This window comes from Cibotium barometz, chromosome 49 (assembly GCF_041138505.1).
Source record: "Cibotium barometz isolate CiBa-2024 chromosome 49, ASM4113850v1, whole genome shotgun sequence".
Taxonomy (NCBI): Eukaryota; Viridiplantae; Streptophyta; class Polypodiopsida; order Cyatheales; family Cibotiaceae; genus Cibotium; species Cibotium barometz.
Window position 1 is genome coordinate 12,727,864 of NC_141094.1, and position 27,542 is coordinate 12,755,405.

At 45.2% G+C, this 27,542-nt stretch overlaps 1 protein-coding gene across 2 annotated transcripts; it reads left to right on the plus strand.

The window, feature by feature from the left end:
• The first annotated feature begins 213 nt into the window (after window positions 1-213).
• Window positions 214-24,498, plus strand: LOC147610306 (uncharacterized). Of its 2 annotated transcripts, none has more exons than XM_086786630.1 (6): window positions 214-595; window positions 5,830-5,916; window positions 6,059-6,238; window positions 6,332-6,418; window positions 6,504-6,575; window positions 22,130-24,498. In XM_086786630.1, the coding sequence occupies exons 1-6, from the start codon at window positions 305-307 to the stop codon at window positions 24,113-24,115; spliced, it is 2,703 nt and encodes a 900-aa protein (XP_086642756.1). In that variant the 5' UTR covers window positions 214-304; the 3' UTR covers window positions 24,116-24,498. The 2 variants fall into 2 exon arrangements, with proteins under 2 accessions (XP_086642756.1, XP_086642757.1); XM_086786631.1 differs by having other exon boundaries at window positions 269-595; window positions 6,036-6,238.
• Window positions 24,499-27,542: the final 3,044 nt, after the last annotated feature.

Consider the following 27,542-nt stretch of genomic DNA (forward strand, 5'->3'; position numbering starts at 1 on the left):
AAAAGAGAAATAATTCTTTATAGAAACTAAGGTCTAAACCTAACAAAAAAAATACTAAAGTAAGAAACTTAGTAAAACAATGCGATTTTTTTTCCAACTCTTAATTAATGAGATTTTTTTTGGAGTGAAAAGGGGACATATCCAATACTCAGACATAGCTACTACTATTTCATGTACATGGAATGGTGGTATGCTCCTTCAAATGAAAAAGGTACTTCAACATGAGGCCGCCCCTTTATAATGATACAAGGAAGGTGTTTACAGTTTCACAGTAAAAATAGGACACGACAACAAGCACACAGAAATGGAAGCTCCCGAAGCTGCTTCATCTCCCCCATCTTCTTCACCTTCAGCAATAGCAGCAGCACCATCTCCGCCATCACCATCGTCCTCCTCAGGGGCACAACCTTCTTCCTCGTCTTCTTCTTCACTTCCTGTAGCCGCGAGCTCCTCCTTCCCTGATGGCGCCAGGATCTCATCCTCCTCTGCTGCCCTCGCCCGCGAGGCCGCTTCCCTCTTCCAATCCAGCCATTACCAGGAGTGCCTCGATGTCCTGCAACAGCTCCTCCTTCAGAAGGAGGAGGAAAACCCTAAGGTCAGTCTGCGACTCGTTTATCCCCTTTTCCTGATTTTTCTGTGTTTCAGGGTTTGAATCGCATACATGGCTTTTCTGCTGCTTCTGCTTTTCATGGTATACATGGATTGGCTCATTCCGTTCATTTTTCGGTCCCTTTTCTAGCATCCTAGGTATTGCAGGCGAATCATGTGGCATGGTACACTCTCTAAAATCATCATCCTCTGGGTTCATCATGTTGGGGTGCATCCATTTCTCCATCTCAGAGAAACACTCAAAATATTTTCTCTTTGAGATTTACCCTATCAAGAGATCTTGACAGCGTCAAGTTTTACAAACCCTAGATTCAAACTGCAGTTCTTTTGTTTTGGTAGCTGTCCATGCGTCGTCTAAAACTTTTCAGGGATGTGGTGGCTCCGCCAGTCAGGTGGCATTTTGGAGTGAGGTTCTCTGAGCTCTCACAGAGCTTTGTAAAGAAGTCTTTTCCTTTTGGATTTTTAATTTTCCGTTTGCATTTTGTCTTGATTAAGTGCAAGGTCGCTTGGGCACGCTTCCGTTACATGGGTATCAGAGTTCTAGTTTTTTATTTAAATCTGGAAACCGTTCAGAGATCTTGAGTTTTGCTGGATTGAGACCACTATAGTTGATAGTTTGTCAGATGCAGACGGGACCATCAGTGAGCAAAATGACTCGGAAATGGAGGTCTTGAGGAGACAAAGTCTTTCAGAGGAAACCGAGTGCTGAAGAAAAACCCAAGCAGACTAGGATTATCAAGAACTTGTAGCCATCAAGAAAAAGCGTGCCTTGAATCAAGCTGCTTAATGCGTAAAACACAGTTGTGAATCCATTGGAGCTTACCATGACCTGTTGCTCTCCGAGGGTCGTTCAGTTGAAGATGGTCGTGCTTAAGGGGTCTTGGCAGTCACACTTTGGACGTTACCTCTCATTTAAATGTCACTAGTAGGCGCACTACTGGACATGACTGAAAGAACACGGAGCACCAAGTGAACGGAGGTGTAGCACACGGAATGCGGCCATCAACTGGCCGGGTCCCCCCCAACCGAACATCCCATGAGACCACCAATAAAGGTGGGGGATGAGGGGAGACCAAGGGCATTTTAGCTTTATCATAGATGAGTCAATAGTAGGGACTGTGTGAAAATGGTATTTTACCCAGCCCAAAAAGGGGTTTTTATTTGGTTTTTTGGTCTTGTGCTGCTGGTCGACGCCCCTCTCTGGGCCGACCAGCAGCCCAACCACATATATAAGCGATCGTTTCATATTTCAGCACAAGCACAACATTATAATCAACATCAACATGCTGCTGCTGCCGGCCTACCTCTGCAGCAGACTGGATCTTCTCAGCAGCCCTGCAGCAGTGCCCACCAGTGCTCTGTCCTGCCCTGATTGCCTGCCCTTTCTCTGCAGTCTGTCTCCAGCAGCGCCAGCTCTTCACCTACCTTCTGCAGCTCTGATTGTCCCTGCAGCAGTTGGGTGTACCTGCAGTAGACCACACTTACCTGGGACAGCAGCCCATTCTCTGCTCATTCGACATCGACTTGGGACAGCAGCCCTCTCTGCTCATCATCACCTGACGACATCGGGACAGCAGCTTGTGACGACAGCACACCGTCTACCCAGGACAGCAGCCCTCTCTGCACTTCAGATCTGCGTTTCTCCTGCAGTCCACTATCTGAGGGTTTTCGTTTGTCTGCATCACCTCACCTTCGGAGAGCCATCACCTCACATCGACGCATGCCTTCGACATCCAGCCCTGCACCCCTTCAGGTACTGCAGCACCCTCGTCACCAGAGTCTGCACCTCTCAGGTACCTCAGCACCCTCGTCACCAGAGTTGGCACCTCTCAGGTACCCCAGCACCCTTGTCACCAGAGCCTGCACCACTACATTTCCGCTGCCCACTACAGACAGCTACTACCTCGGAGTGCCTCCGCATCCACCAACGCAAGCCTTCGACATTGACCACCTCACGGAGTGCCACCGTTGTCCTTGACACGAGCCTTCGTCACTAACCGTGCTTCAGCTCCGACCTCGTCTTTTCTTCTTGGACGGTCTACTAAGAGTGACCTCACATTAGAGGGCCTCTTGTACAGGATTTCATTCATCATTATACATACACTCGGTCATCCATTTCATGCTGCGTTGATTTGCTTTGATCTCTTGCACATCTGGTCCTTTTGTCCTTTTGCCCTCACAGGGCCCGCTTCCATGAGTTTTTGTTACGTACCTAGCACTAACCCTTTGGGGTTAGGGAATAATCCAACAAGTTAGGGGAGCCTTGGGATTAGGAAAAGTAGGCGGATTTAGGTGGCTAAGGTTCATATTTAATAAATCCAAGGTTATGATTGGACTGTCATTTATAGTAGCAATAAGTACTATATAAGTGAGTCTTGGGTTAGCATTGATTCATTGTGGTTTGGACCTAGACCGAGAGGCTTACTCCGGCCATGGACATGCGGGATCATGTGTGGTCTTGCCGAGGGCCCTTGTGGGCAGGCATTGGTGGGACAAGACGCCAGGGTTGACTGTCATGTGCACAGTGGGTACTACCGTGTGCTATACGCATGCAAGACTAGTTTCGAGGCTTGGGGAAGCTTGGAACTAGGCAGGCTGATTGAAGGCCAAGAGCCTATAAAAGGGTGGCCAAGGTTAGTTATTGGAACATAGAGAGTCTCGCGAGTTTGTGAGAGCTCTATGGTCTTGGAGCCTGGATCTAGTGCAGACGTGCACCTGCTTTATGCAGTCGAGGCCGGCAGCAATCTCGAGGCCCGCGAGGGCAGCTTCGTGGCGGTATGGGACGTCACGAGGAGGAGATTGGTCGGTACGTCAACCTAGTTAGCTCAGCTCGTGGCTCGGTGGGGACAGCCAAGACTGTGGGCTTGCCCACGGCTGTCATGGTTGGGAGGTGAGTCAGGCCTGCACCCCCTTGCTTGTTTGTTGTTCGTTTGTTTGCAGGATTCGAGTTTCGAACCAAGATCGATCACGAGGGGATCCGTGGGGATTTGACATTGACTTGCATGGACTTGTGGCTTGGGGTTGGGAGGAGCCCCTCACAGTTGGTATTAGAGCTAATCTAACCGTGGAGCCTTGGGATTAGGAAAAGTAGGCGGATCTAGGTGGCTAAGGTTCATATTTAATAAATCCAAGGTTATTATTGGACTGTCATTTATAGTAGCAATAAGCACTATATAAGTGAGTCTTGGGTTAGTATTGATTCATTGTGGTTTGGACCTAGACCGAGAGGCTTACTCCGGCCATGGACATGCTGGATCATGTGTGGTCTTGTCGAGGGCCCTTATGGGCAGGCATTGGTGGGACGGGATGCCAGGGTTGACTTGCATGGACTTGTGGCTTGGGGTTGGGAGGAGCCCCTCATAGTTGGTATTAGAGCTAATCTAATCGTGGAGGCGGAAAAAACCAAGGTTTGTGTGCCGTTTGTGTTTTTCAAGGTTGCCTAAGCTAGATATCTCTTGGTCACTATATTTGCATTTTGATATGCAAGAAGTAGGTGCTTTTTTAGGTTTTGCTGGTAGGATAGGATTCATGTGGGTTCTGAGAGATTTAGGAGAAAGGGGAGATTTGTATGCATGTGTGCGGCTGAAATCGTCCCGGGAATCCCTGTTTTGAAAGAAGGAAGACCCTAGTTCTCTCTGGTATGTCAGCACTGCAGATTGTCTTTTTTCATGGCATATGTGGTTGACTAGCATGGGCTGTAGTGCTTGCAGCCAGGCGTGTGTAAAAGGGGATCATGTACAAGGTTGCAGCAGGCGCACTGTCTGTGCAAGAACTGGGTGCAAAGTTGCAAACATCAGTCAGCCAAACAACAGCTCTGGCTGTACATGGCTTGAACCAGCCGTACAGGGCCAGCGTAGGTTGGCAGTTTGGTGGACACATGGGCAGTGGACGCAGAGAGAAGAAAAGAGGATGGCGGGCTGTTTGCGGAAAGCACGATTCGGCCATCTATAGGGTGTCATTTTTTTTATAGAAAAGCTAGTGCTATTTTGTTATAAAAAAGCAGCAGGGACGTCCATCAAATATGGCCAGCAGGTACACGACCGGTTCAGCATAGTACAAGTGCTACATGACCGGTTCAGCATAGTACAAGTGCTATACAGTATGTACAGATACGCGCAGAAGTATGGCAATGAGGTTAGTATTGGTGCTGCAGGTATGACGTAAGTATGCCAGGAGCAAGTACAGCTGTACCAAAGTACAGCCATGGTACGGTTGTAGTACAACAACAAATAGCCTGCAGAGCCATGTCAGCAGACATGACGAATCTGTACGGATACGACAGTAGGGCCATGTACACATCTGTACAATGCAGCAGTGATGCGTTAGAACTTGGTGCAGTACGGCAGCTTGGCGATTAGGCTGGCGATTTCCTCTAGGCCATCTTAATCTGGCTTTGAAATAAATAAATATATATAAAGTAAACTGCTTTCCGTGTTTTTAAAAATACCTTGCATGATTTTCTTATACAAGCTTTTTCATTACATGAATTTCCGCAAGCTAAGGTTTAAAACCTATTCCCAAAGCTTGTCCATAAGATCATAAATATTAATAAATGCTTGTAAATCTCTGAAATGGGGGCAGAATGTTCATTCTCTCAAAAAAAAGACTCACATTTGCATGTTGACCCTCTCCCACCTCAAGTTTTCTAAGCCATGGAATTAGCTAGCAGCTGGTGTTACATGAGAGCATATTAACAAGGAAAATTTCATCAAAACAAAACCTTCGAAACAAACGTTTCGAAACAGGGATGAAACCTCTAAAAAAACTTGCTCTGTCTAATTTTCAAAATTTGTAATTGTTTTTAATTAATTTTTGTGCATGAAATGAGCAGTATTTTTACCCCCTTTTTGCTATTTTCATGTTTTTTTTTGGGAGAATCTTTATGCATGAAATGAACATTGGGGACAAACTCCTCGAAATGTTTCTTGTGACTATGCATGATAACCCTCCCCCTATCATTCACAAACTTCAAGCTTCCCACCGCTTGTCCTTGCAACCCTCAGTCCAACATTCTACATCATCCTCTGGCAGAAAGGCTCACTAATTAACCAGCCTCTGGTTTAAGAGCATGCAGCTAGGAGTTTGCAGCCAGCAGCCAGCTTTGGTCCCTAGTGCAGTGTCCTCACGGAATTAGGCTTTACCCATTTCAAATATTATTTCAAGTATATGTGCTTCATTTCTGTTTTAGCTGAATTTAAGTAGCTAACTCATGTTTTGCAGGTGCTTCATAACATTGCGGTTGTGGAGTATCTTCATGAAGGCGGCACAGATCCTCAGAAACTGCTGAACGTGCTGTCCATAGTTAAGGTGCTTTTTTGTTTGCCTTTTAGAGTGCTCTGTGGGTTGCGTGTGGAACCAAGTTGAGAGGATCCTTTTGTTTTTGCTTCATCAAAATTGCTCTCCTCCTTTCTTGCTTCTCATTATAGAGAGGTGGGCATGGACTTTCCAGAGGAGAAATGAAGAACTCTCCAGAAATATTAGTGAGCAGGTGGATAGCATCAATGCATCCTGTCCTTCAAGTGCGAATACCAAAGGCAGCAATTCCATGGGCTCTGCAGCTGCTGGGCCTAGTCCAGACACGATTGCAAGCACAGAGGATTTTGATACATCCATATCAACTTTCAATACAGTAAGATGCTGTCTAGCATACCCATTCGAATTCAAAGAGCTTTTGATAGCTGTAGAAGTCCAATAAAGCCGAGAACTTGTTTTGCCCTAACAGGCAGTTATCCTATACCACCTTCAACAATATGCAGCAGCGCTTTCAATGCTGGAGCCACTTTATCAAAACATTGAACCCATTGATGAGGTATGCGTGCTGATATACTTGAGAAATTTTGTTGCTTTATGGGAGCTGTGCATTCCTAATACTTTTTGTTTTTCGGGGTTTGCAGCCGGCTGCATTGCGCATTTGTCTTTTGATGTTGGATATCACGTTGCTGTCCTGCCAGCTCAGAAAAGCTGCTGTATGTGCATTGACATCTCTTTTCATTTGAATTTAATTGTCACATTTAACTGGTAGCTTGCATTAAGTGCATCATTCCAGATCACCAGCATCTTGGCAGCTTGAGCATTTTTCTTGCACGCAACAGTCTGCAGTAAGGTGTGTTTGGACATAGAGCACTCCTGAGGCTTTGTTTGCTAAGTGAGTTCTTGTGAAGGGGTAAGGCTCTGCATTTTTAGTCCGAAGTATCATCAAATAACGGGCCAAAAATTGCCAAGCTGATATGCCATGCCCATTTTGATCTATTCACAAGTTGTAATTGATATGCCCAACTTATGCATATGCATGCTTGGTTTTTTAAGTTTCTTTTTCTTGTTTAAATGTTTGGGATAGGATGGTGCAAGGTCAAGCACTTTGCACAATCTGTGAAACGTGTATGTAGTGATGTCAGTGCTCAAGACATCTCTGCATTAGGAGCTGAAGATGGGCCACTTTCTCTGATAATGCAATCTTATATTCCATGTACAAGCCGTTTTTTACAATGCTTTTGTGTATAATGAAGCAAAGGTTGAAGTGATCGTTTCGGAGCTTCGGACCCTTTCCCATTTTAAAGAAGATCAATGAGGTTGCCATAAAGCTAAAGCTACCTCCTAGTTGGACCATGCACGATGTGTTCCATGTCAATTGGTTGAGTCCCTATATTGGACTTTCTCTCTGCGATGTCCATGATGAACAAGAACTAGACATAGTGGATGTCAGGTGCACGCCCATGCCATGGCTAATCCTCAGCATGAATAGTCTTAATTTTTGATTGATTATTAGTTAGGACAGCATGCAGGTCATCATCAACATCATCTTCATCAAAAGTAGCATCAGTATATCAGCACCATCATCATCTTCACCACCATTATGGAGGATCATAAGTGCCCAATCAGCATCCCCAACAGCAGTCAGCTGCCAACAGGGGACTTAGGCAGCCACTCGGCCAAGCATTAGGGAGGCAATGGCAGGTTTGGATCAGCCATGGAATAATTGCAGCTTTTAATAGGCTCTTTTGCATGGTACCATGTCCAAGAGCTGGCAGACATTAGCATATGTTGGCCACCCATGACCGAATATCTAAAATTAGGAAGATTACCTGAGATAAAATACGAAGGGCAAGGTGGCACAATTTTGGAAGTCCATGGTAACCATAATTTTGCCACCATGTCAAGGGAGACTTGCAAGTCTCCTTTCTCAAAGCAATCTTCCTCGAAAAAGACGGGCCCAAGCTATTCATATAGCTGATCATCTCTCGATTGAACTACATCTGCTCGTCTTTTAAATATATATTGTCGACGTATGCATCTCGCATAGTCAACGACAAGATAGCGTGTCAAAATAGCTCAGGTTTCTTTTATAAAGGATTGAGCAATGCAGCTATCGTATGATGGGATCTCATATACGTTCATCTATAGTCAACAATGGCTATAATGTCATCCCGTTTGCGAATAAATCAAGATTCAAGAATGAGATAGTCAAAGAAACCAACCCAAGTTTCCAAAATCCAATTTAGGGTTTACATGTCCTCATTGTAACAATTAAACAATGTAAGGTTTAGGTATATAAAATACCGTTGTTGTGTAAGTGATGAACAACCTTTGACATGGGCCTTCATCCCCATGAAAAAATGGTAGACAAGCCCCAAACTCGATCCCTCCATGTCGGTCATGTGTAGAAGGACAAACAATGGCTTGAGAGCCATTGTGATGTTTTGCACCTCCGTCCAGAAGTGCTCATCAAGCACTTTTCTTGTATATACCTTGTGGGCTCGGACTGACCATGATGCATCAACCTCCATGCAGGATCCACCGTTGTCTGCGAAAGAGAATCTTGAAGCTTGAACAGCCTTTGCAACACGATGTACATGTATGCAAATCGTGTCTTTGAGGGACGAACCATGTCCGAAGGGTGATGCTTCTTGCGAAAGAATTTACAATTATCTTTGATCTCGTGAACCTAAATTGCTGACGCAGTTGAGGGGTCACTTTAGCCATATTTAGAGCCTGCAAGCTTTTTGCAGCACTAATGGAGTGTTGACCAGAGATAATCCAATATTCAAGTTTATGAATATCTTCTTTTGCCAGTTTATCAAGGGGTTGTTTCGTAGCACGATTACAAGGCATCAAAATTGCAAGTATCTCCTCTTGCTTTGGGTCCTCAATAAAGACTTGGGTCAAAATATGAACCCAATCCTTATTTAACCTTCTATACACATAGTTTGAAGGAGCAGGATAACATTTCATCACATCAATGCTGAAGACCTCATTTAGACCAAAGGGATAACTAGAGGTTGTACCCATGGAAGCTTCCCTATGTCCTCCATAAGCAAGTCTAAGCAATGGGCTGCATAGGGGGTCCAAAAAATGCGGGTGAACTTAGCCTCCACCATCTCTTCCATTGCCTTGCAGTTAGACGCATTGGCCGTGACAATGTGTACCACATTACCCACGCCCACCTCAATGATTGCGTGTCGAATGTGTGAAGATGAACTCATTGGAAATGCGTTCACCTGTCTTCCTAGCATCAACTGCACATAAGAAGTATGTGCTAAGGCAAGAGGACACAAGGGTATCGATGTGTCGTCTACGGGTATCACTCCAACCGTCGGAGATGATAGTGTAGCCAAACTGCTTCCACCCATCTCTCACGGGTGCCAGGGCCTTGTCTATTATAGCCTTCTAATCATCTAAGATTGTAGTGCGCATCTTGGTATAGTCAAGGCCTGTCCATGTGTCAATATGGCCAACTTGTGCGATAGCCCTAACCATCCTCTTCCATTGGTCCCCAAGATCAATGAAAGGCCTCTCTGTGTACAAAAATCATCTAAGGCATCCATGTGGCGTTGCAGTCCCTCTTGCGAGTCAGATATCAGAATGATGTCATTCACATATAGTAATAAAGTGACCAAAACCCCTGAGAGTGATGCATCACTCCCTCCCCTGTCTATGAAGTCTGTGACCTCATCTATGTACATGCCAAAGAGTGTCGAGGAGAGTGGGCATGCCAAAGAGTGTCGAGGAGAGTGGGCAGCCTTGCATCACCCCCATAGTGCTATGGATCTCCTCTGACAGACCACTTGGGCATTTGCCTCGTCCCGTCACCCTCTCATATAAAGCAATGATCCCCCAAATCATATCTGAAGACACCCCAAGAGTCTACAATCTTTGTAGGAGCCGGTCACGTGGCATTGTGTCGAATGCTTTACGGAAATCCACAAAGCAACAATAGAGTCTTTGCTCTTGTGACTTGTCTTGCTCAATTAGGCTTCTCAAGGTGAAAATATGATCCAATGTGCAGAAGTTACTGTGGAACTCAACGTGTCCTGGAGCACGAAGACCCTCCCTCTCGGCTAGAGAGTTGAGCGCTTCTCAAGTATTGATGCATATATCTTGGCCATAATATGGCCAACCATGAGAGTCCTGTAGTTCTCGGGGTCCATCGGGTCACGTGATGGAGGTAATGATATTCATGCTCCATGTGTGTGGGAAGCCCTCTACAAGTGCCTTGTTGAAGAGATGTGCAAGGAAAGGAGCTAGGTGGTAGAGGCATAAGAGAAGTGCTCACCTCGTATCCCTGTATGATCTGCAGAGAGTTCTACAGAGAGAGAGAGAGAGAGAGAGAGAGAGAGAGAGAGAGAGAGAGAGACCTAAACAATGCTCTTGAGTTGATGAGGAGTAGCGAGTAGAATCGCAAAAGTCCCGGACTCCTAGGTGATGTGTAAACCGGCCTTTAGAAAATCTAACGGGCGGTGAAACAAACACTAGTACATAAAACACTTCAACACCATTGAGGACCTGGAAAAGGAAAACAAACAGGGGGAGCTAGAGTGCTCCTGCAAATAGTACACGGACACCGATTGGCCCCAAATCGCAGTGGCGCCCCTTGCGGTATTTCTTTAATTGATTATAAGAGCTTTAATTACAATATAAGGCTGGGAACTCAGCCGTCTCAGTAGAACCCTTGAAGCCTGCAAAGAACCTGCATCTGGCTTCTTGTCCACTCGGCATCCACAAACAAGTCCAGCCATTGTTCGCATCGAAAGACTCTTCTCACATTGAGTCTGCATACAGAAGCTTTCTCCCATGATCAAGGCTGCCACAACCATCCATAGCCTCTCACACTATGAACAGCATCACACCCTGACACATCCAGTGCTTCTGCATCACAACACAGACTCCCAAAATTGTCTCTCAAAAGAGTATCACAGCACAGCATACCGTACAGTCGACACACCTGTACCAACCCTCTCTACCTTCCAAGGGTACTATCCATCTCTGTCATGGATTCCCTCTCCCCTGTCTATCCAGTAGCAAGGCTGTACCATACATGTGTCCATTCCTGTACCTTCTGCCTGCATGTGACCTATTCTTAGAGAAACCCAAAAACATGTTTCTTCGAGAAAACGTACGACCTGTTTCCACATGAAACCCTTAGGCCTGTTTCCCTTTGAAACTTCTGTCGTGTTTCCATACAGAACCATTCATGGCACCATTCAACAACAGTGCCAACAACGGCATACATCAAGTTACCTGTTCCCTCATGAAACATCTGGCAACATAGAGATGCCCATATCTATAAGTCCCTCTCTTCCTTTCTAGCAGGAAGAAAACAATATGCTCCATGAGCACGCAGCCATGCGAGCTTGCATCACTCCCATGCCAAGAAACATAACCAAATGACCTGTGCTTGTAGCCAAAAACCCAAGCACACAGCTGAATTTGCAACCAAACAAAAACAGCCCATAAACTGTCCCAAAACAGTCCCGAACCCAAAGCAAAGAGAAACTGAAAGTTCCATCAATTGAACGCCATCGACATGATGTCTATGTTCATGGAAAACCAGCCTCTGTCCACCTTTGTGTCAAGAGAAACCGACCCTTGTCTTCTGCAAAAACATGCCCCCTCCAAAAAGCACCAGTACTATTGGGCGTTTCATAGCAAGCAAGGGAGGGAAAAAGAGAGTTAAGGCGCATGTGCAGTCCCACTGCTTTCACCCAAAAAGCAAGCACAGGAAGACACTCAGCTGCGCCTATAAACCCTGTAGGGCAGCCCGCCAACAGTTCCTTCCTGCTGTCCGTACAGGCCTGCATCTACCACCTGGACCAGCCGCCAGCCAATCTGCAGTCCAGCCGCCGTCAGTACCATCAGCATCCGTACGCTGTACCTGCACAGTAGGCGCCTGCAACCACAACCGCCACCTGCTCTGTACGGCCTGCAGTCTTCAGGTCTGTACGGCCAGTTCAGTACCAGTTCAGTACGCAGCAAAAACCCAGATCTTCAGCGTTGGCCGCCTGTATATCCAGATGAGCAGCCCTCCTGACTGGAAAAGCACACCCACACCAAAAGATAGGCGCCTCCTCCTTTTTCTGCCCGACAGCCTCTCTTTTACCAAAAAACTCACACGTGGCCCCAAAATAGCATAAGGGCCACGTCTTTCTTTAATGAAGGGCTTTAAAAATGCTTTTAAAGGTTTTTAAACCTTTTAAGCTAAAATCTCTTTGCCCCCTTTCACACATGGGGTTGTCCACACATGGGCTCCCTTTTTGACTCCAACCTGATGCCATTCACACTGTCCACCATGTCCCCGTGCACACCTGCATCTTGTCCAGAGAAAAACACAGGGTCATGACATACCCCCCTCTTGGAAAATGGCAAGCGTCTTCGATTGCACTCAATGGCACAGTAAGGCATCTCATGAGCAAAGATACCCCATATGGCAAAAACAATGGCCTTCCAATGCATCTGGATGATAGAACAATCATCCTGCACAATAAGCCACACTGTCCTCTTGCTTGTTCCTTGAGAACCTACAGCAAAAGTCTAAAACCAAATGGAAACACGTTATCTGTGTTAGCCAAAAACAAAACCATGCATCATTCTACATATGGCACACATATGCATGACACACATATGCATTCGCAAACAATATGCTCCTCAAGATGCCCTACCTACTCCAAAGTAACAGTCTAAGGGCTGCTCGCAAGCCTTACGCCCATGGGCATCCCGCAGGACCCACGACTGATGGTACAACATGAGCATATGCAAGCACTCAATGCATCCAAACACTATATCCACTAAGTACTTTCCCACATATGTCTCATGGCCATCCCGCAGGAGACACACACCCAGTGGTGCATCCATGAACATAATAAAGCACTTGATGTATCATACCAACATACATGCAGCACTCAACACAATGCAGAGTATTTCCCAATGTATTCTCAATGGTACCAGGATCCAATGGCACCAGAATACAAAAATACTTCTACCTCAAAAAGTGTATGCATACATGCACAAATAGAGTTCGATCCATGCCCTCCATAGAGTTATCCATAGTTGCAGTTATAGTTCAAGATGCGGCCGACTCTGAACCATACCCAACTTTACCATCTCATGTGTCTAGAACACAAGATATAGAAGTCCCATAAGCAGATGTACTGTCAGCCTTAGTACCTTCGGGTGAATACAAAGATATCACCAAGCGACTCCTAGATGACAACTGAGCCTGTCTGTAACAAGGGAGCGGAGGTGCTACCCCCCTCTTGGGCATCAGGTAATGCTCCAGACCCATGCTCTGCTGAACCTGAATGAGCCGTAACAAGAGTCGACTCCAACACATAGGCATCAAGATAAAGCTGCAACTCCTGAGGTGAATCTGCTAAGTCACCCTCCTCCATCCGCTTCGCATCCATCAGTGAACCTCCCAATCCACTTCGTATCCATCAGTGAACAACTCCTGAACTTCACAGGATAGCGACGGGAAACTTTACCCTGTACCTTTCTTTCCTTATGTGCCAGTATATGCTCAGGAATAAGAACCTCGTCAAGTTCCTCCACTTCCATCTGAGCCTCATCTGATACATCCTCAGGCTCCCAAAACCTGATTGCACTCCACCCAAGTGGTAAGCACAAGTCCTCGATGAAGCATAGTAGATCACCACTGCTAAACATAGAAGGAAACTGTCTTCCGAACCCATGAAGCCTCTATGAAGATACCACCGGTGACAAACTGTCGAAAGCCATAGCCTTCAACGCATCTCCTGCACCATAACACTTCAACTGCTTCTTGTTCCTGGCCGACTACTTCTTGTTCTTGGTGTCTTTTCTCCTGAGTTTCATCTTCAGCTCTTGCTCTTCACCTCATATAGGCAAAGACATATTGAAGCTTTTGTGTGACTCTCATGAGACAACCACGAGCTCACCCCCTTGGGAAAGTTGGCGATTGTCTCGACCAAAGCAATCACGCACTCGCCTCCTTGAGAAAGTCGACGATGTGTCCTGGCAAACGGAACCTTGTAAACCGGCCTTCAGAAAATCTAACGGGCGGTGAAACAAACACTCGCACATAAAACACTCCAACACCATTGAGGACCTGGAAAAGGAAAACAAACAGGGGGAGCTAGAGTGCTCCTGCAAATAGTACACGGACACCGATTGGCCCCAAATCGCAGTGGCGTCCCTTGCGGTATTTCTTTAATTGATTATAAGAGCTTTGATTACAATATAAGGCTGGGAACTCAGCCGTCTCAGTAGAACCCTTGAAGCCTGCAAAGAACCTACATCTGGCTTCTTGTCCACTCGGCATCCACAAACAAGTCCAGCCATTGTTCGCATCGAAAGACTCTTCTCACATTGGGTCTGCATACAGAAGCTTTCTCCCATGATCAAGGCTGCCACAACCATCCATAGTCTCTCACACTATGAACAGCATCACACCCTGACACATCCAGTGCTTCTGCATCACAACACAGACTCCCAAAATTGTCTCTCAAAAGAGTATCACAGCACAGCATACCATACAGTCGACATACCTGTACCAACCCTCTCTACCTTCCAAGGGTACTATCCATCTCTGTCATGGATTCCCTGTCCCTTGTCTATCCAGTAGCAAGGCTGTACCATACATGTGTCCATTCTTGTACCTTCTGCCTGCATGTGACCTATTCCTAGAGAAACCCAAAAACATGTTTCTTCGAGAAAACCTACGACCTGTTTCCACATGAAACCCTTAGGCCTGTTTCCCTTTGAAACTTCTGTCGTGTTTCCATACAGAACCATTCATGGCACCATTCAACAACAGTGCCAACAACGGCATACATCAAGTTACCTGTTCCCTCATGAAACATCTGGCAACATAGAGATGCCCATATCTGTAAGTCCCTCTGTTCCTTTCTAGTAGGAAGAAAACAATTTGCTCCATGAGCACGCAGCCATGCGAGCTTGCGTCACTCCCATGCCAAGAAACATAACCAAATGACCTGTGCTTGTAGCCAAAAACCCAAGCACACAGCTGAATTTGCAACCAAACAAAAACAGCCCATAAACTGTCCCAAAACAGTCCCGAACCCAAAGCAAAGAGAAACTAAAAGTTCCATCAGTTGAACGCCATCGACATGATGTCTATGTTCATGGAAAACCAGCCTCTGTCCACCTTTGTGTCAAGAGAAACCGACCCTTGTCTTCTGCAAAAACACGCCCCCTCCAAAAAGCACCAGTACTATTGGGCGTTTCATAGCAAGCAAGGGAGGGAAAAAGAGAGTTAAGGCGCATGTGCAGTCCCACTGCTTTCACCCAAAAAGCAAGCACAGGAAGACACTCAGCTGCGCCTATAGACCCTGTAGGGCAGCCCGCTAACAGTTCCTTCTTGCTGTCCGTACAGGCCTGCATCTACCACCTGGACCAGCCGCCAGCCAATCTGCAGTCCAGCCGCCGTCAGTACCATCAGCATCCGTACGCTGTACCTGCACAGTAGGCGCCTGCAACCACAACCGCCACCTGCTCTGTACGGCTTGCAGTCTTCAGGTCTGGACGGCCAGTTCAGTACCAGTTCAGTACGCAGCAAAAACCCAGATCTTCAGTGTTGGCCGCCTGTATATCTAGATGAGCAGCCCTCCTGACTGGAAAAGCACACCCACACCAAAAGATAGGCGCCTCCTCCTTTTTCTGCCCGACAGCCCCTCTTTTACCAAAAAACTCACACGTGGCCCCAAAATAGCATAAGGGCCACGTCTTTCTTTAATGAAGGGCTTTAAAAATGCTTTTAAAGGTTTTTAAACCTTTTAAGCTAAAATCTCTTTGCCTCCTTTCACACATGGGGTTCTCCACACATGGGCTCCCTTTTTGACTCCAACCTGATGCCATTCACACTGTCCACCATGTCCCCGTGCACACCTGCATCTTGTCCAGAGAAAAACACAGGGTCATGACATGATGTTTTCGTGTTAGCGTAGTTGTTGCTTGATGGGACTACCGCTTGCACAGTAAGTTAGTTTATATAGTATAAACTTTGCATAAGTCGGTTGAAATCGACGAGGGCAGTTGTTGCTTGATGGGACTGCCGCTTGCACAATGCGTTAGTTTATATAGTATAAACTTTGCATAAGTTGGCTGAAATCGTCGAGGGTGGGCGTCTACATCTTTTTTGGGCCAAATTGTTTTAAAACGCCATGTATGGATCCGTATTGTATGGTATTGTTTCGTACTGTACATAAAAACGTACCCTATGGATCAGAGTAACATGAAACGTTTCGTCGTTTCGAAGGTTTCGTTTCGTTTCGTTTTGGATGAAACGCAAAGGTTTCGAAATGACACTTCTTATATACACATACCAAATTTATAACATAGCCAATAGAAAGATAAAGATACATTTTTTGGGACTAGTGGGTATGAAATTCATGATTTTGGGTGTAGGTTTTTTTGGTATTTTCAAACTTTGGACAAGAAAAGGAGAGGAAGAGAGGAGGAAAGAAACAAGCTGGAAGGGAAGAGGGAGGTGAGAAGAAAAGGAAAGGAGGTGAGAAGAAAAGGAGAGAAACTTGGAAGACAAGAAAAGGAGAGAAAGAGGAGGAGGGAAGAGGAGGAGGGAAGAGTGCAACGTGGAGAAGAGAGAAAGAGGAAAAGAGAAGAGGAATAGGAGGCGTGGAGGAGAAGAAGTGAAAGAGTGAAAAGGAGGAGTGGACGAGGAGAAGAGGCGGAGCAACAGGTTGCGTCCGAGAAGAAGCGGCCGAGAAGGAGCGAAAAGGAGGAGTGGACGAGGAGAAGAGGCGGAGCAACAGGTTGCGGCCGAGAAGAAGCGTCGAATGTGTGAAGTGGCAAATGGGCAGCAAACAAGGACGAAAACGACGACAAAAATCGCATTCGCAAAAAAAAAACCTTCCGTCTTGTTTTTGGCCCTCACTTACATTTGGGCGAAACACCGTTTCGATGGAGTAGTTTCGTTTTGTTTCGAAACGTTTCGTGGCGTTTCGAGAGGGCAAAACGGAAGTCCCGGACTCCCAGGTGACGTTTCCGTGTTAGCGTAGTTGTTGCTTGATGGGACTACTGCTTGCACAATAAGTTAGTTTATATAGTATAAACTTTGCATAAGTCGGTTGAAATCGACGAGGGCAGTTGTTGCCTGATGGGACTGTTGCTTGCACAATGTATTAGTTTATATAGTATAAACTTTGCATAAGTTGGCTGAAATCGTCGAGGGTGGCCGTCTACTTTTTTTTTTGGGCCATTAAAAAAAAAAACGCCATGTATGGATCCGTACCGTACGGTATTGTTTCGTACTGTACAAAAAACGTATCCTATGGATCCGTACGTACATACAGATGCAACCCTGGGCTAGACCCCTCCTTAGACTCCGCTCTTACTCCCGAAATCCCTCCAATCTGCTCTGGGCTGCCTTTTGCAAGAAACCGCTAATCTCCCCTAGGTCAACATCCAATGTGCACGCAACAGAGTTGAGGTAAAATCCATCCCCACCCAAATTTGCTCTATCTTGTTGTAGAGCTCGAGGTCCTCAATGAGGCTGTTCGGAATCCTAGAGCTTGCATGCCCGTCATGCCTCCAAGGGTCCTCTAGGGGCAGAATAACCGGGGGGTGATCTAAAAAAGTAGTGCTTGCCAAGATACCAATCATGCCTCCACGGTTGCAAGCCCACTCATCAACGTAAAACCTATCAAGTCTAGAGAGGTTGGGGCCGGTGTCGCGGGTGTCCCTTAGAGAGTTGAGGCTCTTGGAGGAAAATAATGTTGATAGGTTCCCCCAATATGGTTCTCTGAAGCTCTCCTCTGAGGACGCCTCGTCTTTGAAAGCACTGAGGCCCCACTAAACCGTGTGTGTTCCACGAGAATATCCGCGTATCAATCTCTGTGTGAGGCGGAACTAGTGAAATTGCCCTGATGCATATATGGATGATCTAGCTGACATCTTAGCACCTATTTGATATCACCGAGGACCTCAAATTTCTTTGTTCTTAGCTATCTAGTTTTCACTATGTGGTTGTACATTGTACAAGCTATTGTACTTGTGGTTTTGTATGTATGAACAAGGTCATTGAGTTTGCTATCAAAATGTTGTCTCTTTGTCTACTTTCAATTGTACATTTGTCTCTTTTTTGTCTACTTTAAATTTTATACTTGTCTACTCATGTGTATTGAAATATGATGACATGGCAGTCCGGATTTCAAGGGGTCCCGTTCCCGTTTCAGATTGGTCCCTCGTTTTCGTATCCATTCCCGTTTCTTGGTGACTCTGACTCCAGGTCCTACACCTACTGTACAAGTATGTCCACGTGGCATCCAAGTGCACGATGCACATGACATCCCCTTCTTAACTTCACGGAAGCCGCAAAGCCTCCAAATAGTCCATCAATAATGCCATATAAAGCAGTCCCCGACTCGGAGCGGAGGCCGCCGATGAGTTCTTTCTGCCACTTGATTCACTTCTCCAAGTCGATGGAGATGACCATCGCCGCCTCCCCGGCGAGGGCTCTCCCGCCATAGTCCCTAGGTGGGTCCCCAAGATCTTGGGATAGCTTGTAGATTATAGTTTCTTCTGATATCTTCTAGCGGAAGGGACAAATATGTTTGAGGAGACAGTAGCACCTATTCGGATATGTGTGGTTTGTCACCACTCCAGACCCTCTACGCCAGATAATGGCGCAATGATCTACTCTTTCTCTTCGAGTGCAGCCCCGGGGACGGAGTAGGATTCAGAGTTGGTGACTGCCGCCATCTAGGGTCAGGCGGTTGAGAGCTCTCCCATCATCTTCACGACCTTCGCATCACCGACGTACTCACCCATCTATGGCCATTGGCTAGGATGGAGCTTGGAGACTCAGGACACAGAGACCAGGACAAGGAGATGGTGGCCTCTAGCCTGGAGGTGCTGCTTTTTGTGTTCATGCATACTTCTATCGCAATACCTCTTCCCTCTTCTAACCACAAGTACCTCCATTGTGATTGATAGAGTTCGGAGTACACATACTCTCGCGTTCGGAGAGAGTAGCGTCACATGGAGGACAGGATCCGCGCCCACTTGGTGCGCCTTCATCCCAGGACGGATTGTGATTATTCCCCGTCTAAATCGTCGCCCAAGACTCTTCGAGTGGTTGCATCGGTGTAGGCGAAGGTAGAGGGTCGTCATCATCTGACTCAGGGTGTTGCTCCATATCTATGAAGCTCTCATGCTCAAAGTCACCGCTAGCAACTTGGCCAAATAGGCGCAAGTTGGCTGACACATACACAAGGTCATTTTTGTTCTAGTTGTAAGTAGTCGATTTCTATTCTTTGAGGCTACATGGCTAAAGACACTCCATAGCTGCTCGATTGGAGAAGAACTTGCATTCAGGCTGAGAATGGGGATTGCAAGGCGCTGTAGCTCTAGAGTACCTGATCTGTAGTTCTCCCACGAAAGAGCGCCTCTCATCTGTGCCCTATCATTTTGCGCATCCGCTGAACCAAATTTACCTTCCTTACTTTTGTATTTTCCCAAATCTGTTTTGATCTCGGTTCTCACTGTAGCATCAGGCACCAATCTCTCAAGGATCTTGTCCCAACCATTTTGTGACTTCTTCATCTGATTCTTGGCCTTTACGTCAAAATTTTGGATCAATCACAAATGCAACCGCATGCATTGGTGAATGGTATTGATCCCACCTTGCTTGACACAAACTTTGAAGTTTTGCCTTCTTAGTTGTGTTGGGCTCCAATGAGAGGATACGCTCCACTATCTTGTCCATGCCCTCGTAAACCTTGCCAATGCAAGGTTTTTTTCCATCCACCATGCGCATCATGTAGATGATGGGCTTTGTAATGCTAACGACATGCTCAATCTTCACCCACAAAGGAGCATCCATGATGTGGGTGTAGCATGTTGTTCCCTATGCGTGACGAGAAGTTGACCACCTGTTCCATTCATCACTCACTACAAGCTACGTAAGAATGTTATGCACAGCCACCAACCTCTCTAGCATTAGGAAATTATACGCAAACCGGGTTTCAGAATATTTTTTCAGATCCAAGTTTGGGGATCTTTTCCTAAACTTAGAGAGTCTAAATGTGTGCCAAGTGATGAATGTGAGTACTTCTTTTCCCTTTGCGATGCATGGTGCTACCCACGAAAGACCATCAATGTCTTTCAAAAGATTATTCAAGCCACGTGCAATGCATGGAGTGAATGTGATGTGTGGATACCTTGCCAAAAGAAGATCGCTTGCAGCTCGATTCGAGGCCTCTCCATCACCAATGACTTGGATCACATCTTGAACACCCGCTTGCACAATCGCCTCAAGCCATTCCTCCACGATGACTCTGGCATACTTGCTTGGACTTAGTAAAGGGTCCCAAAATTTTGGTCCTTTTTTAAAGAGTGCCCAATGTTTGGGGCTTGGGCACTCTGTTAAATGTCTAAAGAAAGAAAAAACGTTTTTGCCTAGCATAACGATTTTGACCATTGTTTCTTATAGAAACGACGTTTCGGGAACGCCCGTTCCCGTTCTTGGAATGGAATTGAGGCGCTCCTAAAAACCATCCCGTTCCACCACGTTCTAGCGTTCCCAACTATATGCATGGCACGTTCCCTTGTTCCTACTCTATGGAACGGCGTTCCCATTCGACTAATGCCTGGAGTGGAAATCGGTCCCTTGTGAGCCCTAGTCTTGGACGAGTTAGCGAGGGTTCCACTCTAAGCATCCAAGGTCAGGTGTACAAGTCCTGTTCATGGTCTTATGCAAGTCCTGCACATGAAGCAGTGCCAGTCCATACTGTGATGTACATCGTCCTATGCAAGTCCCGCACATGGAGCAGTGCCAGTGCCAGTCCATACTATGAGTCACCCTCTGGAATGATGACAGGTGTTCCGGGTATTCGGCTTGTAGCTAGATTCCAGGCACCTGAGAAAACATGTAGTTGCATGTAGGTTTGCATGGAGTGTAGGGTGGTACCCTACACTTTGGGCTATGTGGGGCGGCCCATGGGCCATGGCTTTGGCCCATGAAGCCCCATAGCATGGGTGGCCAGCCCTTATAGGGCATAGGCCTGGATGGCCACCCTCTAGGAGGCAAGGGCCGAGTCGGCCAGCCCCTAGTGGGCATGGACTGGCTGTTGGCCAGCCCATGTGGCATGCACAACCAGTCGACCAGCCATGGAGGGCCAGTCTAGCAGGCGGCCAGCACAACAGGCGGCCTGGACAGCGGTGTGCAGCAGCCAAAGGGTCCATGGGAAAAGGCGCCTGTTTAATGGGAATAAACTCACTATTGGGCACTGATGACGTTAGTGGGGATGTTGTAGTATCTAGTCCATACTATGCATAATGGAGTTGATAATTATAGTCTTGTGGGTTGACTACCATGAGTACATAACATGCACGTTCCTAAAAGGTGAATTTGGGCATGTTCCTGGATTTATCTAGGTATATATAAAAACAAGTTGTGGGCAATAAAATAACAGGCTGACAGCTGTTATAGACCACCAACCAGCGGATTTATTGACTATATAAGCATGGGCTTAGTAAAGGTCAAAGTATCTCATTATTCACAACGTGTTGAAGAACTCCAAGGGCTTGGACAGCCAAGGGAGCCTAACGCAACGGTGAACTTAAGGTCAAGAACCAGGTCATCTTCAGGCTGAAGGTTTACAGCCAAGGAAGATCTCCAAGAAGTCCGCCTTTTTCTAATCCTGTCTGTAAGCTTCTGCATGTTACATATTGCCTGTGCAGTCGAGAGTCTGGTGGAAGTAGGTTACCTAGCAATGTAATTATGCACTAAATCAATTATACAACAAAAATTAAATCACAAAACATGCACAAGACATTGCACTGGGTTACAATGTCTAGGATGGTGCTTACGCCCCCTCCTCCCTCCCTCACTTCTTGTGGAGTATTTTCTTTACTGATATAAGAATGGTCACAACTGCTAAAATAGTCATTGATAGCGTACTGAGCTTTTACGATTACCAAACTAGGAGCTTTTTGAAGGTTTCCGTCCAGTTCCATTCAACTGCTTCTGTTCATTCTTGTCGATTTCAAGGTCTGCTAAACCTTAACCCTCCTATACGTGTACTCAGTTCTCTTGGCACATGCATGCTACAGTAGCTTATATTTATAAGCTGAAAATTGCAGAAATACTCTCACAAGTTTAAATGAGATATGGAGGTTTGTTTATATTTCAAAGATTTGAAGGTAGATTGTTGTGAATTCAAGATTGTCTGTGTTTATGATGCAGTTTTGGAATAAATTGTTAACTTTCTTTTTTTGCTTTTTTATACAGGATGTTTTCCAATACATGGAAAGGGTGTTTGGATTGGGATTTCTCACTACACCTTCCGAGAGTGGCAACATTGTACCTTCCCAATTGGTACCTTCAAGTACAACAGATTCTGCTCCTAATGTGGGAAACACTAGTGTGACCGTGAGCTCTCCTGTTGCTAGCACAATTCCAGAGTCCAGCCTCACGAGGTCGTCATCAGAGGAAGTTTTGGATGAGGAGGTTCTTAGCTTAGGCTTGGAGATGGAAGGATCAAACCTGGGAAAACTAGCAAGTCCATTGTCCGTGCTAACAAATTGTACTCGTATTTCACTGGAAAGACCACCTTCTGTTCTTCTGAAGGATTCAAACGTGAAGATCTTACTGCATTTATACAAGGTTCGCCTTCTCTTATGTACACGTAACATAAGAGCAGCCAAGAGAGAGGTAAAGCTAGCCATGAACTTAGCTCGAGGGCGTGATTACTTGACAGCATTGAACTTGAAGGCCCAACTGGAGTATTCACGGGGCAATCACCGCAAGGCTGTGAAGCTATTGATGACATGCAATAATAGAGAGCCAGGAATGAGGTGCATCTTTCTGAACAATCTGGGGTGCATCCATCATCATCTCAGGAAAGACCATGCCGCATACTTGTATTTTATGAAGGCTCTTCAGAGCTGTACATCTGCAGCTTTGGAAAAGCCTATGAAGTTGTCTACGTATTCACAGGACAAGTCTCTTTTTATTCTTTATAACTGTGGGTTACAGCAGCTGAGAAGCGGCAACTCACTTTTGGCTGCACGCTGCTTCCAAGAAGCAGGTTCTTTGTTCCACAGTCGACCATTGTATTGGCTACGTCTGGCAGAATGCTGCATTTCGGCACTGGAAAAAGGCCTGCTTGAAGGTGGTGGATATCGTGCTTCGATCAAGAAAGATGAATTGAGGGTGTCTTCTGTTGGAGATGGTAAGTGGCGCAAGGTGATTTTACCTGCTGGAAGCCTGAACCCCACTTTGTTGAGTACCAGCACAGGGTTGAACTCACAAGATGCTGCTGATGGTGGTGCACCAACTCTGAGCAGCTCTCAGAGTAGTCCTCCTTTGGTTAATGGAACAGATTATTTCTCACCTGGCAAGCCACACAAGCTGAGTCTAGTGTTCGCCCGCCAGTGTCTCCAAAATGCGGCTCATATTCTGAATTGGCTAGATGCTAGTGCTGTAGCTGATGCAGATACTGGGAAATTTGAAGGGGATTTCTCTGAGTCAACTCAGAAAGGTGGGAGTTCATCTAGTCTCAATGGCAATAACAAAGAGAGTAAAGGTGGCAGTACGAATACAATCTTAACTTCTGTCTTTGCATTCGAAGAGGTCAAAAGGAAGCAGAACAAATCCATTTTGCAGTATGTTTTGGCTGATATAACCTTTGTGGAGCTTTGCCTGGAGAATCCAGTTAGAGCACTAAGATCTGCACAGAAGCTGCTACTTCAGCCTGAGTGCACTAAGGCTTTCAATTTCCTGGGCCATATGTATGCAGCTGAAGCCTTGTGTCTCTTGAGTAGACCAAGAGAAGCTTCGGGTCACCTTGCAACTTGTATGACAGAGAGCAGCAGTGTGGAAATACCTGTCAATGGGGGTGATGAAGATGGACAGAGATGGAAAAGTGGTGAAAATAGTGAAGCTAGTGGAGAGGGTGATGATGGAGGAAGCGTTGTTGCGGGTAACAGCTTACTTGGTGGGACATTACCTGAGGCTTTGACCATATCTAGCTTAACGGGTATAAGAGCCCGGGCGTCTCTTTTCGTGAATCTTGCCATGGTTCATGTAATGCAAGGTGATCTCTCTCAAGCACACCAGTTTGCAATGCAGGCTGTTTCTATCACTCCTGCAAACCCCCTGGCTGTCTTGTCTGTAGTGTATGTGGAGCTGGTGCAAGGAAGAACACAAGAGGCAGTGGCCTTGTTGAAGCACTGCCGCCATCTTTGTGTTTCAAGCTCGAAACTGGGATGCTAGTTTTTTAAAATCCCCCCCATTGTTGTACTAGCAAATTCGAGTTCTCTGCTGGCTAGACGTCAAGAGAACGCATTATGAAGCTCTGCTTCTTCTTGTATCATAGTTGGTACATTTAGGCTTTTTAGGATGGTGTCATCAGTTGACCCTTATTTATAGGTTAGGAAAGATGCTGAAGATGGAACTAGAAGGTGATTCTTCTCAATAAAAGATAGCATGGTGTCCCGGGTGTCTTGGCTTGCCCATACATATGTTATGCCTCAGGTGACACCCAAATGCTGATATGCAAGAGTGTCATTTTGAGGGGCTTTTTTTGCATGTTTTTGTGTGTATCATGCAATGCCCCGTATTTTTTTACTTCAATGAGCAGTGAAAGGTTTCAAATCTACACTACTAACAATGGCATGTCTCAAGTAGTACAACAGGAGTTTTGGGACACTAGTATTATGGGTCTTTACAGACAAGTCCTGGTGGGGGTTTGAGGTGGGCCGTCCCTCTTGTTTTTAAAGATTCTCAGTTGCAATACTGCATAACGATTTCTATTACTAGTAAGGTCTTAACAAGGGCGCAGCTCCCAGAGCATGTGATTTACATGCTTTAACCTTTTCAAGTTATGTCAGGATGCAAAAAAACGAGTTTAATTCTACATGGACAGATTCTACAAGCACATTATTTGAAGCTGTTTGGAAACGCTTTCTCATTCAGAGCACGAACAGCATTTTTTGGTCTTATTACAGTTTGAATGATTTGCAGTTACTTGGACCTTTTAAGTCTCCTCCACGGCTTCAGTAGTGAGATGGTGGGTGGACCATCTCTCTACGCACACACGTACCTTTAAGTGAGTTTGATCTTTATTCTCCAGGTAATTTTGGTTTCCTAGGGGCTACGTGTGTGGGGGGTGTGTAGAGAGATGGTGGGTGGTGTGTGCTATCGTAAGGAATTGGAAGAGCAACTGCCTCACCCTCAAGAAGGCTAGGGTAGTAAGCTCTGTTCGAAAGGATGACTAGCTCTAATGGAAAAGCCTTTGGTGAACCAGATTTCTTCTGCAACCTTTCTTCTTTGTGTGTGCTGATATTTGGCCATCCGACATGAAAAAAAACGTCTCATGGTGATTCCATTCTCAAAGTAAGGGTAAGATGTGCATGGCTGTAGCCGGAAGGATGCTATTCTGGATTTGGCAGTTTTTGAGAGCAAAGCTCAGAGATGGGTTCTGTTGTACTCCAGCATATCTCATGAAAAGTTCACCAAATCAAACGGCTCCTCTAGTCGATGAGGGCTTATTGAATCGAGCCATTAGGAGTTAGAAGAGGTGGGAAAGGTAAGCAGTTGTGTGTGCACTTTTTTGGGCCACTTGTGTTTCCCATGTCCTTAATGTACGTGTTTGGCATTGTGTATCCAATGATGGCCCCAAATTAGCCTGACTCTGTTAAGTTCTCAAAACAAACAGGCCATACAACGCAACAATATCACAAAGCAATCGAATATTCAAGGGTGAGACTTCTCCCAACACCTTGCATGTCAATGATTCATAAATAACACCTAGATTTCATGTCTTTAATGTGTGTGTGTGTGTGTGTGTGTGTGTGTGTGTGTGTGTGTGTGTGAGAGTGAGAGAGAGAGAGAGAGAGAGTTTAACTAGTGGCGAAAAATCTGAAGGGTCCATGAGATTCCATTAGTACATGGCAAAGTGCTACGAGCATGTAGTATATATTGGAAAGCAAACAAAAATGGCTAATTACTAATTAGTTGAAATGTAGTGTAAAGCATGATATCAAGGTATGATGATTAAAAAGGATATAAATGCACATGGCAATACAAGAGACATAATGTGAATGGAGTAAAGGGTGATAAACTTACATTATCAAATGAATATGCGATAAGAGCCTCGGGGCTGAGAGGTAGTGCAGCAACATGCTTCCTTGGATCATGATTATCTCTGTGTTCTTCTGTGTGTGTGCACACGTAGATTTTATAGTTGTGACTAGAAAAAAGCAATTTCATTTAAGCTTGATGAGGCTTTGGTAATGATAGATAAGCATCTAGTGCTTGCTCACAAATGTCCAATGCTGATTCAACAATACTTGAGCATTAATAGAGGATCTATTACTAGTTTTGCAGGCTTTCTGAGAGGAGGGTTATAACTTGCACTTGCCTCCTCTTCGGATTTTGAAAGGAGTGGTCCATCTGTTCTCACCATTGAAGTGACATCAAACAACTTATACTACATGGTTGAAAACAGTAGTTATGACCATCAAATTGGGTAAGATACTTAGCCATGTTCTCAAAAAACAAAGAGTTCAACAAGATGCAAAGGGGTGCAGAGTCGCTCACTATTCATAGTGTACAAAGGGAGGTTTTAAAAGGAAAAAAAACACCAATAAACATGCTTCACATAAGACTTTGGAGAAATTCTCTCTTTTTTGTTATAAATTGCATAGCTTTTTCAACGTATAATCTATGCAGAACACAACAAGAAAGCCGGGCTGAGAATGGCAATGCAAGCCATAGGCATCCAGAGCACGAGGCTCAGAATAGGTGAAGAATGGCCCATGAGGAGCACCTACCACAAGCCTAAAGATCTACCAATGCCATCTCAACGTTACTAGTACAACAAAAGCTTCAATCTCCTATTAACAATGATAGGCATGACCAATGTTTAAGCTAATCCTCCATATTTAATGCTTCGAAGATCATCATTAAATCTTGCCAATCATTCGTTAACCTTGAAAAAAAAGTGATTGGCACCTCCATCAATCCATCAAAGGATCTTATTCCAATAATAAACCTCTCGTGTCCAATAATCAAATGGAAGCAAATTATATTTAATTTAGTTTAATACAACTTGTTCCACCATATTAATCTTAGTACTTTAAGGACTAGGAATTCTTGTAAGAATTTGAGGTTTGTATTACAACCATGATACACGAAGAGCTCCTCCAAAAGAGTATCTTGTAGGTTGAGAGAACCATCTTTGATAATTGTGTGATCAAGACCATACCCCTCATTATTTTGTACAAAAGTTCCTTTTTTTTGGGCAAAATTGGCTTAGCTTTCTATATGTAATGCACTTCATGCAAAATATTATATCATTACAACAAAACATGTTTATTGGAAACACTTATGTTTATTAAGCACATAGTCAATTGAGAATAAAATTCGTCTTTTCATATGTATGGATAATTTAAGTTATGTTAGTGTGATTAGATTTGACTGAGCACATGATTTGTATAAGAAGGTATTTAATACTTTTCAAACATAAAGCCTAATAAATCCTTACAAATTTAAGCGCTTATAGTATTACCTTTTGTAAGCACATAGGATTTGTGTTTTCATGCTAATGCATGGATGATGAAAAACATTTGTGTGACAATATGAAATTGAAAGTCTTCAAAACTAAAGAGGAAAATAATACTTTAAAAGCTCTTAGTTG